The sequence below is a fragment of the Eptesicus fuscus genome, chromosome 2 (genome assembly GCF_027574615.1).
Source record: "Eptesicus fuscus isolate TK198812 chromosome 2, DD_ASM_mEF_20220401, whole genome shotgun sequence".
In the NCBI taxonomy this organism is placed as follows: domain Eukaryota; kingdom Metazoa; phylum Chordata; class Mammalia; order Chiroptera; family Vespertilionidae; genus Eptesicus; species Eptesicus fuscus.
The window spans coordinates 48,301,072-48,318,480 of NC_072474.1; the positions used below are offsets into that span (position 1 = coordinate 48,301,072).

Sequence of the window (17,409 nt, forward strand, 5' to 3'; positions counted from 1 at the left end):
CACCAGGCCTCTAGTGTGGTCTACTATAATTGATGGCATTTTAGATTTTATGAACTACAGATTTTATGATACATATCAACCTTTCTTTTTCTTCAGGAAACAGTAACATGTGGTAGTTATACATTCAGAGTGCAGTTGTATATAGATTATGTCAAATTACTGAAACTTTTTTTGCCTCATCCCTTACCTACCAAAGGAAATGTTTATTCCACAACATTGTTAGTATTACATTAGAAAATGTGTATAATTTTTTTTAGCACAGTGTCTGCTGCAGAATTATTAAATGCATAATAACAGCCATTATTGTTATTTTTATCCTTATTTTTTCCAGCAAACCTTTGAATTCATAGACCTGGATGATAGAGTCAATTCTGCCACTATTTAACTTTGGAATCGCTGTCTCATTTTTCTGTTTTGCAAAATAATGTTCTGGCTAAGATGATCTCTAAATTCCTTCTGGCTTTAAAATTTTATTATCTAATTCAGAGTCTTAACATAATGTGGCCATAAAATGAATTTATTTATTTATTTCAGTTTGTGGGGACATCCATGGACAATTCTTCGACTTGATGAAGCTCTTTGAAGTGGGGGGATCTCCTGCCAACACTCGCTACCTCTTCTTAGGGGACTATGTTGACAGAGGGTACTTCAGCATCGAAGTAAGTCCACATCATTTCTTTTTAGCTGCTCGGTAATGGATCAACAATATCTTAGTAAAGTAAAAGTGGTAAATACCATTGCCTTAAGGAAATCCCTAGTCTATAACAATGAAATGAATTCTAATACACTTAATTCTTGGGATATTACATCTCCTATTTTCAATTGATTCCCATATGTTTTTTAATGTATAGAGATGCCAAGGAAATGGCTAAAAGTAAGATTTTGCCTTTTGTATCTTTTGTTTATTTGGAATTTGCAAAAGTTACATCATATTTACATTACATAATTCTGTTTTCTGTTAGAGCACTAATCAGTGTTGATCAAATATTCAGGAATGTGCTTGCATGGATGCCTTATAATTATGAAACAACAAGCTATTTTTGTAAATCAGTAGTCAAGTGTGCCTCTATGTCTGCATTTGTGTGTGTGAATATGTGTGAGTATGCTTATAGGTGCTGGGCTTTGTCTTTTGACACCTGCCATCTGACCAGGGTAATTTGTTAAACTCATTAATTAAAACACAACAGATAACCTTTGAGTAAAGGTTCTTTCTCAGCCTCCCACCTGCTTCTAGTAGAAATTATGTTCAAAATGAAGGCTAGCATCTTGCTTTATTCACATGTTTGTTTTTCCTGGTGCTTAACATGGTGTCATACATAGAAAGGGCTCATTAAAATTTATTAAAAGAAATGTCTTAATAGGAATACATTTTAAAGAAACAGTTTATGCTGTAGTAGCTGACATTGTAAGTGTTCTAGGAAAAAAGCAATAAAAATAAAAACTATTTTTCTTAATTAAAGACCAAGTTAAAATTTCCTTAAGTCTCACACCAATATCAGGTATTTATAATAGTCATATAAAAGAAACTCTAGTTTTTTAAATTTTCATAATAGTTTATTTACTATAGGAATATTTAATATTGAAAAAATATCACTCTTAAACAGCTTTTGTTTTTAAAACCACCATACTATATTTTTTGGTTATTCAATTCACCTCACATATTGACTATCCTATCTAATAAGAGAATAATATGCAAATCGACCATACCTCCGCTACACCCACCAGCCATGCCCACAAGCCATGCCCACCAGCCAATCAGGAGTGAATATGCAAATAAACCCAACAGAAAGCAGGAGGGAGGCTTGGGTTTCCCTGGCAATGAAGGAAGCCAAGCTTTCCTCCCGCCCTTGCCAGCCTAGGCCTCCGCTTAAGGCTACAAAGTTTCAATTATAGAAGATACATAAATCTCAACAGAAATGGCTGCGGCCACGGAGCAAGCAGGAGGCTTGTCTCTGCTCCAGGCTACAAAGTTTCAATTGTAGAAGATAAATAAACCCCAGATACCAGGGCCTCCGCTTGGGTCACCAGGGGGCGTGGCCAGCCTGCAAACCACCACAGGCACCTCGCCCAGGCCGCCCTACACCCCAAGGGAACCCCCACCCTGATCCGGGACACCCTTCAGGGCAAACCAGCTGGCCCCCACCCATGCACCAGGCCTCTATCCTATCTAATAAAAGAATAATATGCAGATTGACCATCACTCCAACACACAAGATGGCTGCCCCCATGTGGTCAAAGATCCTGCCCCCATGTGGACACAAGATGGCCACCACAAGATGGCCAGCAGGGGAGGGCAGTTGGGAGGGACCAGGCCTGTAAGGGAGGGCAGTTGGGGGCGATTAAGCCTGCACAGGAGGGCAGTTAGGGATGACCAGGCCAGCAGAGGAGGGAAGTTGGGGGCAAACAGGCTGGCAGGGAAGCAGTTAGGCATCAATCAGGTTGGCAGGGGAGTGGTTAAGGGGTGATCAGGCTGGCAGGCAGAAGCGGTTAGGGGCAATCAGGAAGGCAGGCAGGCGAGCAGTTGGGAGCCAGCAGTCCTGGATTGTGAGAGGGATGTCCCAGATTGGAGAAGGTGCAGGCTAGGCTGAGGGACACCCCCCATCCATGCATGAATTTCGTGTACCGGGCCTCTAGTGTGTGTGTGTGTGTGTGTGTGTGTGTGTGTGTGTGTGTGTATGTATATGTATATATATTTTTTTCCACCAATATTTTAATTATTTCTTTACTTAAGGATCACATAGTTATTAATAATGAGAAAAGGAGGGCTGATGTTGGTACATAAATTCAAATGGAGAAAGTACATTTATAGAATTTCTTCCTTTTGGTAAATGTGTATTATCAAGTACATAAAATGTATGATCTGGACTGTAGGTAATTTGAAGACATATATATCCTTGCTCCATAGAAAACTAAATCTATACTGGAAAATAAAACTTTTATAAAAAAAGCTCTATAGAATCAAAAGCCAGAAATGGTGGTCATCTAGGATGCAATTTTTATTTGAACTAATTATTAAAATCTTGTGATAAAGGAGGTAGAGAAAATAATTGCCATTGGAAATAGAAAAGTGGGAGAATATTGAGAGGGCACACATGGCTGGAGAAGACTGAGTCAAAGAACAAGTAAGGGTTGCCTAGGTGGGAAATCAAAGCGAGAGAAGGATAGAAGAAGAAATTATTAAACCTCATAGACCTCACTCAGGGGTTCACTTGACCCACTTGGTAAAAAAGTGTGATTGAGTACAAATTTAGTGCTAGTATCTGCCAAGAGTAAGAGCGGGGGAAACCTGCATAATGGTAGTTTGAACAGGATAGAACTTTATTTCTCTCTCCAGTAAAAGTTCACAGGTGGGCTGGTGTGACATGCTTAGTGCCAGGGCCCAGACTTTCTGCCTCGTTGCTCTGATGTGCATGGTCTCGTTCCAAAGTCAAATTCATGGCCCAAGACTGCTGCTACCCCAGCTTAAGCCATCATGTCCCCATGTTACGTTCAGCTAGAAGGAACAGAGGAAAGAGAAGGGTATGTCCTCTCATTTAAGGAGGTTCGTTTCCCAGAAATGGCACAATTACTTCAATTTGGGTCAGGTTTGTTGATATGCCAAAGGTGATTTCACTGTGTAGCCAGATTTGAGAAAGACTGTAGAGGCAGAAAACAGCAATGGGAGGTAGAGTTTCTGCTACTTTCCTTAAATTAGGGTTGGGTGGATATTTTTAAAAATTATTTTGGTAACTCTAAAATACATCTTATTTATCTAATATTTATATGCTCCTATGAAAGGTTCTGAGGATGAATAAAATAGGTATTCTAATTTCCTGGAAGCTCACCTTTTAAGCAAGGTGACTATCCCATTGGGAGTTATTCTTTTTATTAGCCAAATGATGGGGTGTTATAGTGGACATTTTAAAAAATATATTTATTATTTTTAACAATTTAATTCCTTCTTTTTTTTTTTTACCTAATCGAAGACCATAACACCTTTTCTTATTAATTTGCTAATCAGATAAAGTACTAAATCATATGGCACAGATAGACTTTATGTCTCAGCAATTCCAGGTTTGAATAACAGTTCTTAATCTTCAGGTCTTTATTTACCTTTTGTTATTTTACTTGAAGAGTTTGAGTTTCTGAATTTCTAGCCTCAAACCATTTGAAATTTCCTAAACTCGCCCTAATTAGAGCATTTTAAAACTCTGTTTCTTCAAAGGACAGAAGTTTAGAAGCAGTAATCACTAATGTGTTTCTCAGCAGAGAATTTTAGTGTAAATTAATCTATATATTTGAACTATGAAAGTTGTGATATTTTGTGTAATATGCACCTTTTCAATTCAAGCAGAGGATCAAAGAATGAAACCAAATGTTGGTGACATTAAATGTAGGCATCACAGGACATTTAAAAGTTCTGAGATGCATATATCAGAGTCCCCATCATCAAAAAGAGCTCTTTAATTAAACTCCAAGAGTCTGAGCGTACAGCCCTCGGGACTTGCCACATGCATACAGAAGTGACAAAAATGTGATATAGTCTTACATGTAAAAATGATCCATTTTAGTTAAACTCTGACCTTTGAGGGACTTGGGGATTTCTCAGTGACATTGTCATGTTTAAAATAGAACAGACATTTATATAAAATATACTTACCGAGAATACTTTGGGGCTTTTTATTGTGGATTAAGGAAGCCGACATTGTTTGCATGCGATAACTGCTATTGTTTGGGAGGTGTAAATGATTTCATTTTTCCCGTACAGCTTTGCACGGAACATGTAAACGTCTTCCTTTCATGCGTGCAGAAACCTAGGCGCAGGGAGAGTCACGCACATAGTAAATGGCAGTGCTGGGATTCAAAGTCTGTGCCCTTTCCACTGCACCCCATACCTTGGCCGTGTCTTCACTAAAAGAACCACAGAAAAAAATGGATGCCTCAGGAATGCAGAAATGGATGTACACTCTCACAGTCACTTACGCATGTACAGATACACTCACACAACAGCCCTCTCCCCACTGATGTATTCACTATAAAATATTCTCTTTGAGTACAATGCTGTTGGTTTAAGAAAAATCCTAAAATAAGAGCTCGGTTTTTCAGCCTGCACTACCCTAACAGGCTTCAAAAGGTTCTTCATTCATCTGAATAATTCAGGGCACCGCTGCAGGTATCCTCCTTGGGCTCTCCCCTGGGCAAAGAAGAGCACTTAAGTTTAATTTTTACCAAATCGGCTTTGAAGAGTGGGTTCGGATTTCATACAGTCTCTGCCGGGTGGTTTTACAGGCACCAGGTAATGTGCTCTGGGCAGTACATAGAGCTCATTTTATGTACTCACTCCCTGCCTCTCTCCTCCCCGCCCGCCCGCCCGCCCCCCCCATCTTCTCTTCTTGCCAAGATCAGAAACCATTCCCCACAAAGTTAGCCCAAATACAACAAGCAAGCTTTTGGGTAGTGATGAAAGAGTTCATTTTGTTTAGGGTAATAATTTGTCTCACGCCAAATACCATCCTCTTTCTGATGATTGCATTATGCTACCTAACGTCTTTGATCAAGCATATGTGTGTGTGTGTGTGTGTGTGTGTGTGTGTGTATATATATAGGTCCACGTCTGAGTGTGTTTCTCTGGGAAGGCGGGGAAAGACAGAATTTCAAACAGAGGCCGGCACAGCTGTTTCCTTCTATTCACTTCCCAGGGCTCCTTTTCCAGCCATTGTGCCTGGCACTGCCGTGAGCTTAGCAGCAAGCCACCCCCCACCCCACCCGCTTGCTGTACTTAACGTCCAGATCTCAGCCCAGGCCTCAAACACGTTTAAGCACGAAGAGTTGTGTTTATTCGCTGTGAACCCATAGGCTAGAAAGAACCCCAGCAAGTCAAGCAATGTTCCATGCTTCTGCCGAGAATAAAAAGCGAGTGATACAGCAAGCAGTGTTAGGTGGTAGAGGGATGCCACAGGACACAAGGAAGGAAGTGTCTGGCTGTGTCCCTGCAGCCGACTGTCTGTATAGCACAGGGCTGCTCCTCTGAGTGCTCGTCAGACCCAGGGAATGATGTCTTGGAGGGGCTGCATTTGACATTGCAGGAGTTTAGATCTTTTCCCAACCAGTGCACATCCGTCACCTAGCTGTCTTACGATGGAGGGATGGCCTTTTTATTGTAGTGTGTCACTGCACAACAGGTATTTTAGAGAGCTGATTGATACATACTTGGAGCTGTATACATATTTTTTACTTGCTTGCTTCCTCTTTTACATTCTTCTTTATTCCCCTGGGCAAGTTTTCAAGCATACGTATCATTAAAAGGCATGAATTACAAAGTAAATTACAGCAATGCTATTATCAAAGAACCGATTAAACTAATAAAGAAAACGATATCCTGCGTGTTGCTTCATAGAGGAAGACAGATAAATAGAAGAAGACTTATCTTTATGATGAAAATTAATAACAAGGTAGAGAATGCTCAGTCTCTCTGTTGAGTAACCCAAACTAATTTGAAGTTGTAAATATTTGTTTAATTGTGTAGAGTAAGACTGGAAAGACAGTCAGGGTCCAGTTGAAAGTGATTAGTGCGGCTAATTTACATCTCACCTTGCAAAAAGGCCTACGTAACTTGCCAATCTTCACCTTCACCATGTAATTCAGTGAAAATTTTTACTCCAGTTAGCCATCTGATACCACATAGATGAATATACCCAGTTATTTAGCTGGTTTGTATTTCATTGCTTATTGATTGTGATAATTTTTATAAGAGACCTTCCTTTTTAAAAATAATATCAGGTTATGATTTTGTTTAAGAGCTTTGGCTCTCCAGAATGTTAGAACTTTAGAAGGCAAAATAGTTGCCAGCAAGACAGTGTTGTGCTTGGCAGCCCTCTCGCACCAGATGTTGAGGGTGAAGGCTGGCAGGGCTCCATTCTCCAATCCACCCTGCCCTTTCATTTGCCATGCCACTTCTTCCATGTTGGCTGCATTTGTGGTTTTATTCAGTGTTTGGGAAGATATTTTATTCTTGCCACAGGGGAGAAGGAAATAAAATGTGAAAACAGGATTCTTATTTTTAGGGCATTTTGAGCCAAGAATTTGGAAATTGCCTGCCTTTCTTTCCCTCTTTCCCTCTTTCCCTCTTTCTTTCTTTCTTTCTTTCTTTCTTTCTTTCTTTCTTTCTTTCTTTCTTTCTTTCCTTCCTTCCTTCCTTCCTTCCTTCCTTCCTCCCTCCCTCCCTCCCTCCCTCCCTCCCTCCCTTCCTTCCTTCCTTCCTTCCTTCCTTCCTTTCTTTCTTTCTCCTTCCTTCCATCTTCCTTCTTTCCTTCCTTCCTCCCTCCCTCCCTCCCTCCCTCCCTCCCTCCCTCCCTCCCTCCCTCCCTCCCTTCCTTCCTTCCTTCCTTCCTTCCTTCCTTCCTTCCTTCCTTCCTTCCTTCCTCTTTACTTACTCACCATCTGTATCTTTTCTTCCTTCCCTCTCTCTCTCCCTCCCTGCTCTCTGTGTTCCTGTCTTTCTTCTCATTCACACATTTACAGAAAAAGGAGCTAATATTTCCTAAACTCCTATTATATACTAGGTGCTTCACATCCATCTATACTAATAAAAGGGTAATATGCTAATTAGACTGGGCATCTTCCATACGTCCTTCTAGACAAAGCCACGGTGGCAGGGGCTGAGGCAGAGGTAGTTAGGGGAGATCAAGTCAGCAGGGGAGAGCAGTTAGGGGGCAATCAGGCTGGCAGGAGGGAGAAGTTAGGGGGTGATCCGGCCGGCAGGGGGGAGCAGTTAGGGAGAGATCAGGCTGGCATGGGAGGGCAGTTAGGGGGTGATCAGGCTGGCAGGCAGAGATGGTTAGAGGCGATCAGGTCAGCAGGCAGAGGTGGTTAGGGCCGATCAGACAGGCAGGCAGGCGAGCTGTTAGGAGCCAGCAGTCCCAGATTGTGAGAGGGATGTCTGACTGCTGTTTCAGGGATTGGGCCTAAACCGGCAGTCAGACATCCCCTGAGGGGTCCCAGATTGGAGAGGGTGCAGGCCGGGCTGAGGAACACCCCCCTGCATGCACGAATTTCATGCACCGAGCCTCTAGTGAAATAATAAGGGACATTCACTGTGTATTGAATCATTTTCAAAGTAAATAAGTATGATAGAATATCACAGACTATTTATCACTCTCTGAGGTTTCAGTTATAGAAGAGGTATAGTAATTAAGAATAGAGGTGATAAAGCTACTTGATAATGTCAAAATAGGATCTGTCCCAGATAGCAAAAAAGAAAATATAGGACCTAGAAGGTGATTGATTCCTCTAGTAATATTTGAGTGGGGTTAAAAGTTCCATTTTAGTTTTTAGTTGGAGAGATAATAGCTTTGCTATAAAATAAATGATTACTGGCAAAAACTAATCTAAATATTTCAGTATTGTGGTTACATTTCCTAAAGAGTATTGATGGGGGCGGGGGAGAGCACAAGGGGGCCTTCTGTAGGCTGAAATGTTACTGAACTTGGGTAGTAGTTTAATGGGAGTATACATATTGTACATAAAAAATATGTGCACTTCATTGTGTATGTTCTACTTAGTAAAAATTCTATATAATAAAAGGGTAATATGCAAATAGACCAAATGGCAGAACAACTGAACAATCAATCAAACTGTAGTATGCTAATGATATGCTAAGGCTGCTCAAATACTCACTATGACATGCACTGATCACCAGGGGGCAGATGCTCCAACTGGCAGGTTAGCTTGCTGCTGGGGTCCAACCAATCGGGACTGAGCGAGATAGGTCAGACATTCCCTGGAGCCCTCCTGCGGTCCCTCCCCAGGCTGATCATGCACCAGTGGGGTCCCTCAGCCTGGCCTGCATCCTCTCGCAATCCAGGACCCCTTGGGGGATGTTGGAGAGCCAGTTTCAGCCCGATCCCACAGGCCACACCTCTCGGGAGGGCGCCACACATAGGGCTAACAGCTGGTAAGTGCTGCTGTGGCAGCGCGAGCCTCTCCTGAACAGGACTGATTGGGCGTGAGCCCACAGCAGGCACAGTGGGGCTGGGATGAGCAGGAGCGACAGGTAGGAGCTGCAGGTGGCGTTGGACTGCAGGTTTAGGCCTGATCCCTGCAGGCCACCCAGAGGGACCCCACCTGTGCACAAATTCGTGCACCAGGCCTCTAGTTACAGATAAAGAAAACCTTTCTAAAAAGTAGGGACAGTATAGCCAACACGTATATTCTTTCCCTCAATATAGAAACAGCATACATTAAATGTAGAAATTTCAACAAGTAAATATATTTTTTAAAGACTTTACAGACCATTTCTATTCAAAAATTAGACATCAAAAGTTAAAAGCAATTTGGGAGAGAGAGTGTGTGTGTGTGTGTGTGTATATATATATATATATATATATACATATGTGTGTATATATATATATATACATATATATATATGTTTATATGTGTGTGTATATATCTATGTATATACTAGAGGCCTGGTGCACGAAATTCATGCACTGGGGGGCGGGGGGTGTCCCTCAGCCCAGCCTGCACCCTCTCCAATCTGGGACCCCTCAGGGGATTAGGCCTAAACCAGCAGTCGGACATCCCTCTCACAATCTGGGACTGCGACATGGGTGCAGCCATCTTGTGACAGCGTCGGGGCAGCCATCTTGTGACATAAGGGCGTGAGGGTCCATTTGCATATTACCTCTTTATTATATAGGAGATATCCTATCTAATAATAGAGTAATATGTAAATTACCATCACTCCGCTACGCCCATGATTGGGCGGCGGGAGGCTGGGGGACGGGACTCGGGGTGGCCTATCCAGCCATTGAGAGACACAGATCTGCTGCCACTGAGGGGGGCTACCCTGCTGTTGAGAGGCGCAGGGGGCGGGACTCCCACCCCCTGCGCCTCTCAATGGCCGCTGAGGGGGCCTGCCGCGGACACCCAGCTGCGCCTCTCAACGGCAGGGTAGCCCCCCTCAGCAGCCGCAGACCATCAAAAGTGGGGGAGCTGGGTGCCTGTCTGCTCCGGCACCAGGCCTTTCAGAAGCTTCCGCCGAGCCGCAGGCTTCTGAAAGGCCTGGTGCACCAGCGGACAGGCACCCAGCTCCACCGCGAAAAGCGAAAGCGTGTAGGGGACCCTACATGTGCATGATTCAGTCATGCACTGGGCCTCTAGTATATATATAAATATATATATATATATGGTATAACCTTATAAACTTTAAATTGGAAATAGTTCTCTTATTGACATTGATAATGATTTATAAATATCTTCTCTGAAACGTGAGATGAGCTTGAATAAGACAAACTCTTTTTATGAAAACACTAGAGGCCCAGTGGACGAATTCGTGCATGGGTGTGTTCTGGCCGGCCCAGCCCCAATCGGGGCAGATTGGGGCCAGGCTTGTTGGGAGGAGGAGTCAGCAGGAGGTTGGCCCACCCAATCAGAGCCCAGCCTGCTGGGGGGAGGGGCCACAGGAAGGCAATTGGCCGGTGGGCCCTGCCCCCAATTGGGGGTTGGGGGGCTGATTGGGCCTGGGGCCAGCTCTGGGGAGGGGCTGTGGGCTGTGGGCAGTGGGCTGGCCGACCCTACCCCTGAATCCTGAATGGGGTGGGGGGCGATCAGGGGTCAGCGGCTGGGAGAGGGGCCATGGGAGTTTGGCTTGTCAGCCCCTCCCCAGATTGGTGGGGGGAGGGACGATCGGGTCCAAAGCTGGCTGGGGGAAGGGGCCGTGGGCCAATAGGGGTGGTGGGGGCCCTTCAGGGGCAGGGCCAGCCGGGGGGAGGGGCCGCAGGCAGTTGGCAGGCTCGCCCCTGATTGGGGTGGTGGGGGCTAATCGGGAGTGGGGCTGGCTATGGGGAGGGGCTGTGGACAGTGGGCCGGTTGGCCCTGTCCCCAAATGGGGTGGGTGGGGCCGATTGGGGACCAGTGACCTGGGGGAGGGACTATGGGTTGTTGGCCGGCAGGCCCTTCCCCTGATCGGAGTGGGGGGCCAATTAGGGGTGGAGCTGGCTGGGGGGAGGGGCCTTGGGGCAATTAGGGTGGTGGGGGCCTATCAGGGGCAGGGCTGGCCAGGGAGAGGGGCCACAGGCAGTTGGCCAGCTGTCCCCACCCCCTACCCCAATAGGGGTCTATCAGGGGCCGGCAAGAGGGAGGGGCTGTAGGAAGTTGGCCAGCCTAGTGGGATGGGGTGACGATCAGGGGTGGGACCGGCCAGGGGGAGGCACTGCAGGCCAATCAGGGTGGGGCGGGCCGATTGGGGGTGGGGACGGCCCCTCTGCCCCCTGATCAGAGTGGGAGAGGCCAGTCAGGGGTGGAGCCGGCTGCGGGGAGGGGTCATGGGAGGTTGGCTGGCTGGTCCCACCCCCCAATCAGGTCAGTTTGCTGGCTGCAGTGGGTGTCATAGCGACTGGTTGTTCTGGCCGTTATGGCATTCCGGTTGCTGGCTTTTTATATATAGATGTAAGTGCACCTATAAAACCTGACGCACAGTAATCAGAGATGCACTGAGCCGCAGTACTACCCACTGAGATAACAGGGAACTTTTACACATGTGAACAGATCATGATGCTTTAAAGATCACCTGGATAAGTCACTTGGTCAACTTCTCAGAAACAGTAATATCATTTTTCACATGAACTTTAGCTAATAACTATAATCAGGAAAGGGTAATTAGAAAATTAAATATATATGTGTATGTATACACATATATATATATTTATAATTTGATGTCAACCCCCTATTTTTGTTTACTTTAATCACAATTACATAGTTGGAGATAATATCTTGCTTGAAAAGCACAGTAATACATACTTTTTCTGATAATTAGTATTTTCTCCAAAACTTGATTCGTATATTCAAACAGTTATTTCCACTCATTTGATAAAGTGTCAGACGTGGTTATTCTTCATAGGTAGCACAACAGGTGAATTGCCGGTAGCTTTTTCCTGTGGACATTATCTAGCATGTTTACTGTATGTTGGAAAGCTCTTTACTAAAATGCAAATATTACGTGTTTTTTGGTTTCAGATTTTAGTAACCAGAATCAGACTTGTCTCAATATGTTTGTGGTTCTATATATTCTTAGCTTCACTTTTAAAACTTAAACCTAAGAGTGTTTTTTTGTTCCCTGTGGGTTCTTAATGAATGTTCGTCGAGGATAATGAAATTGATGTTATTATTTGAGTATCCAGTTATTTTATTTTAATTTATTTAATTTATTTTTTTTAGCATATTAGGCTTTTATTATATAGGATGAGATAGCCTCTTTTAGTTTTCCTAGTTATGAAAGGAGAAAATAGAGGCTTAAAGGGGTTAAATAACTGGCCCAGTGCCATTCAAATGCTAGAGCCGTTTCTGAACTCAGGCAGTCTTTTTTTTAGTTGATTAAGGGTATTACGTGTCCATATCCCACCATTGCCCTCCCCCCATCCAGTTATTTTAATGTACACACTAGGAAGACAGTGTCAATATAGGTTTACTCCAAACCTAGTTATTTCATAGTTGGCCCTTATTTTCACACAAACTGAAATATCCAAGTAACTAAATTTGCATATTTTAAGGTATATGAAATGTTTCCCCTAGCTATTGGCAACATTTATAGTGAGAGTCCCTGGCCTTCAGTTTAATTATTTTTACATATAAAAACACTTAAGGCTTTATATACCAATGGCACTGAAATAAATGACAAGGTCATGGAGGTAAAAGAGAGAACATAAGGAAAATACAGACACTATCCAAGTCAGCCTGAGCTTTTCAGTGTTTGCTTCCAAATTCGGTTTTGCCTTTCTTTTCCAGTTCTTTTATTTTTTAAAAGATTTTTAATTGATTTTTAGAGAGAGAAGAGAGAGGGGAGAGAGAGAAGCATCAATGTGAGACGCAACATAGATCAGCTGTCCCCACATATTCCCTAGCAGGGATCAAGCAAACTCAATCCCCAGGCCGAAGGACACTGCCCAACCAACTGAGCCACACCAGCCAGGGCTGCACCTGATTTTTAAAAAAAATAGTAATTAGCTTTATAGAGAGGTGTCTTCATTTTAGTCATTGATTGCTGATCACATTTCTTGTCATACTTTTACATCATTATATTGTCATTTTTAGTATATTTTCACTCAGGCTTTTCTAATAGACTGTGTGCAGTCCATAGTTTTCTTGTGCTACATAGATGCTCAGTGTTTGTATACACTTTAGGTATACATAAACCTTGGCTTTATACCGAAGGAATGTTTTCTGCTTGATTTTCAGTGTCCTCTTTAATGAGATCTAGCCTTTGGGGGACTTTTGGTCACAGTAGCTCATTTGATTGAAGTCAGCAATAGGATGCTTAAATATAATGATGCAATATATATTTTCATATTCTTTTTTTTTCTCTCAGTGTGTGCTGTATTTGTGGGCATTGAAAATTCTTTACCCAAAAACACTGTTTTTACTTCGTGGAAATCATGAATGTAGACATCTAACAGAATATTTCACATTTAAACAAGAATGTAAGTATATTTCAAGCCTCTTCCTTTAACACCATAAGTGCTAAATAATCATTTGAATCCATACTAAGTGCACATTTCAATATATGATCTATTGCTTCAAAGTCAAAATTAAAAAAAAACAACACACTATTTTATGTCATTCCATATTTGTCTCTAAGCCTGGATAGTTAAGAGAATGTAGAATTTCTTTTTAATTGTAATTCTCTGTAAAGTGATCTAAAACTTTGAATTAATATTTCATGCAGTCTATCATAAGAAACAGTGATTGATTTACCTTTTAAAAAGCAGCCAGAATGCTACTTTTGAGATAATAATCCTACTCTTTAATCTCAACTAACTCAAGAAAAGCAATCGGAGGGAGAGTCAACCTTGTGCCTCTGTTTTGGGATGCCACCCATTTACTAGCTTCTAGTGGATTTTGCTAGTGCAGGATCAAAGATGACTTTCTCCTTTTGGAGTAAATGCTAGGAGTGATGGCGACTCCATATGCATTTTATAAAGTCCTCCTCTCAGTTTTCCCCGTTGTCCAGTGAAACTTAAAATTGTCTCCATCATTTAGTTCTATAGTCAGTGGAGCACAGTGACTTCTCTCAAAACATTAGATATCAGTCAGTGTGCAGAAACAACTTTAGAGAATTTTTTGCCCTCTGGTTTTCTCTAAGACCATTAAGGAAAACCAGCCAGCTTTATGGTCATCTTTCTATTGCTCTCCTGATTGTATATATTTATTTCGAGATACATCTGCAGGTAAATAGCAAGGACATATACAAAATTTCTCTCCTCTGCTATACAAAAAGTAACTAAATACTGAAAAACATGGATGAACAACAAAAATAAAAAAAATAAGATACAAAGGTTTACATATAACTCCTTAAAAATTCTGATTTAATCAGGTTTTGGAACTTTGCAGTGTGTAGTTATATGCAAATATGACTCTGGCAAGAAAACATTAAAAAAAAAAACTGTTTCAATGAAATGATTCTAGCTATGAAATCATGAGGGTAAATGTTTTTGTTTTTTTTAAATCATGTCTTAAAAGGTAAAATAAAGTATTCAGAACGCGTCTACGATGCCTGTATGGATGCCTTTGACTGCCTGCCCCTGGCTGCTCTGATGAACCAGCAGTTCCTGTGTGTACACGGTGGTCTGTCTCCAGAGATTAACACTTTAGATGATATCAGAAAAGTAAGTTCTGTTACTTTCCAAGGCTGATCTTTCTGTGTGCTTCAGTAACAAGGAGAAGGCATTGATCTCCCTGCCTTTATCACTAACTTTATCCTTTTGAACTAAAATGATTAAATGTGGTCATGAATCTCTTTTTTTGTATTAAATTTTTTTTTCTAGAAAGAAAGATATATTTATATTTAGAAGAGTTTTCATCTCTAAAATTCATCCTACCTTTTGACATGTGTTACTAGAAATGTAAAGTATTTTATTCCTAAAAAGAATAAAAAATACATCTTTTCATTTCCTTTTGGTTTGCTTCCAACAGAACCCATTGTGTATTCGTGGTATATCATAGTTACAAAATGTTGCTTTGCTCTTGGGGAAATATCACACCTTGGCCTTTAAAATGTGTTCATATTATTTTTTTCTTCAATTTATCTGTTACAGCTTAAAACTTTAAAGTGACAAAGTCAATGAGAATATTCTATTGATTGCATTGAGGGTCTAGGTAAAAACAGTCGATTTTTTTAAAGAGTCATTTTCTACTTAATTTAACATTGGCTGTCACTGTTATTTTAAGCAACAAAAAGATGAGTTAGATTGAATGTGGAAGTATGTTTCATATGAGAAAAGGCAGTAATATGGGATAATTTTATGTAGTGGAAGAGGCTGTCTTTTAATTCTTTGATTATGCTCAATATTCTTTTAAAAGTTCATTGGTGTTAAAGAAAAACTATATTTACAGAACTGAAGCATTCAAATTCTACTGCCATTAAGGTTGAAGTCTTCAAGTATAAAAATAATAGTTTATTTACTTTTCTATTAGAAAGAAAATACCTGATTTTTATTTTAAAAAATCAAAAGTACATTATATAAACCTTAGTTTTCCACTTTATGTGTTTGTGTCCCTTTGTAAAGATACATCTGCTTCTGTTGCTCTATAGCACAGAGAGCATGGGTATTTCCTTGTATTTAACATATTATGAAAATAGGACACTAGTATGGTAGTAATGCAGTGTGGTCGTGGAGTTCGGTTCACTATTTGCATGAATGTAACCTGATTTGTTCTTCTGTAATTTAATGGGCTCCTGAAATAAATAACTAAGCTTCTCATAAATTAACTGGACTTTAAAAATATCATCTACTGTCCCCAGGACTGGCATGTTTCAGGTATTATGTTCAATTTTCATGTATGTTATTAAGCTCTAGACTTAGCCATAAAATGATTTTTGCATTTTGACATGTATCCATCAGAGTACCACACTTCCTTTATTAAATGAATTTTTGGTTTATTCTTACTGTAGTTAGTGTTAATTTTAGAAAGCACTTTGTAAATTTTCCAGAAGAAATTCTATACTCTGGTTGCCTTACCAAACTTTCAGCTGGGGATTCACGTTAATCAGGAAGCCTCCCCTCCTGTGCTGTTCTGCCCCTAATAATAAGTCCTTGTTTCTCAGAAAGAAATTTCCCATTTTTATGGGCAAGTGTTTATTTTTCTAGAATGAATTGTTCCAAAGGCATGCATTATTTAAATCTCTTAAACAAGTCTAAGTTTGCAATGCATGTTTTATGGATAACATAATGGTTAAAATATAGAGGGTCTTGCTTGAAGTTTTTTATTGGGTGTTGAAAATGTGAAATATTGCTTCATTCTTTCTAGATACTAATAAAAAATGGTGTGCAGCAAAACCATGATTTACATCACTTTTTATGTCTCAGGAAAAAAAAAAAGATAATTTGATTGGCTGTCAGCCTTATATATTCACCTCTCCCCCATCCCTATGGGTATTTTTTTAATGTTAAAGTATTGACTATAGAGAATGTCAGTCCTTAATGATTTTATGCATTTCTTTTCAAGAGACTATAATATCTGCTAACTTTACTAAAAACCCTTTAATTGTGGTTAAATCAAGATAAATTAAAGGAAAGTGACAGGGTTATAAAATTGTTGGCGAAATGTCATTTGCAGTTGTATTGCTCATACATTCTAAGTGCAGCTTTTAAAATTGAAATATGACTTTGCTAAACATTTATAGCTGGAATGGATTTCATATGAAGGGCTTCAAGTAAAACTACAGAGTTTAGAACTGTGAGCGGAAGAAAAAAACAGCTAAATTTTAAAGTTGGATGTATTTTACTGCTTGGTTTGTAACCAGTAAGGTAAACTATAATAGGCTTGTAGATTAATTAACTACCTAGATAGCCCCTAATGAATGAACATCCAAAATGTCATATAGCAAGTACTCCTCTTAAAATGAAAGCCGCCTGTTCTCCAAATCATATTGTTAGATATAAACACCATAAATTGTCTTCATCCAGATTTCTAAATCACATCTTAATGGAAGCAGTAATAGAAATTTCCCCAAAGATAAAATAAAATAAAAGCTCTACCTCAGGAAATGAAACACATACAGGGTCATATCATCTGATAGTGACTAAAACATTAATGTAGATAAGTTAGGGGGAAAGAGAAAGATAAAAGGGAGAATGGGAGAAAGGGAGAAAAAAAAGAGTAAAGAGTTATGAATTAAAGAGGCAGGAGGGAGGTATAGGGTGAGATGAAGGCAGATAAATGAGCTCATGAGGAGGAGGAGGGAAGGACAATTGGAGAGAGAGATGAAGAGTAGAAGAATGGGAGGAACCAAGGAGGAAGGGGAGCTGACAGGAGGAGAGAGAGGCAGCTCACTAGCTCTCTGCTTGGGGAGAGGAAGTTGGATATTGCAAATTTCTGGTCTCTTTTACTTTCTGAATTCCCAGTTTCCAAAGATTAGTATTTTGCTCTCTGTCT

At 40.9% G+C, this 17,409-nt stretch overlaps 1 protein-coding gene across 1 annotated transcript in view; it reads left to right on the forward strand.

Annotated features, from left to right (window-relative positions):
- The window catches only part of PPP3CA (protein phosphatase 3 catalytic subunit alpha), a 332,219-nt gene that overhangs the window by 243,631 nt on the left and 71,179 nt on the right, over positions 1–17,409 (forward strand). Inside the window, exons 3-5 of the mRNA XM_008156649.3 lie at positions 535–659; positions 13,343–13,454; positions 14,494–14,639. Coding sequence (XP_008154871.1) covers positions 535–659; positions 13,343–13,454; positions 14,494–14,639 — 383 coding nt within the window. The remainder of the gene's footprint in view (positions 1–534; positions 660–13,342; positions 13,455–14,493; positions 14,640–17,409) is intronic.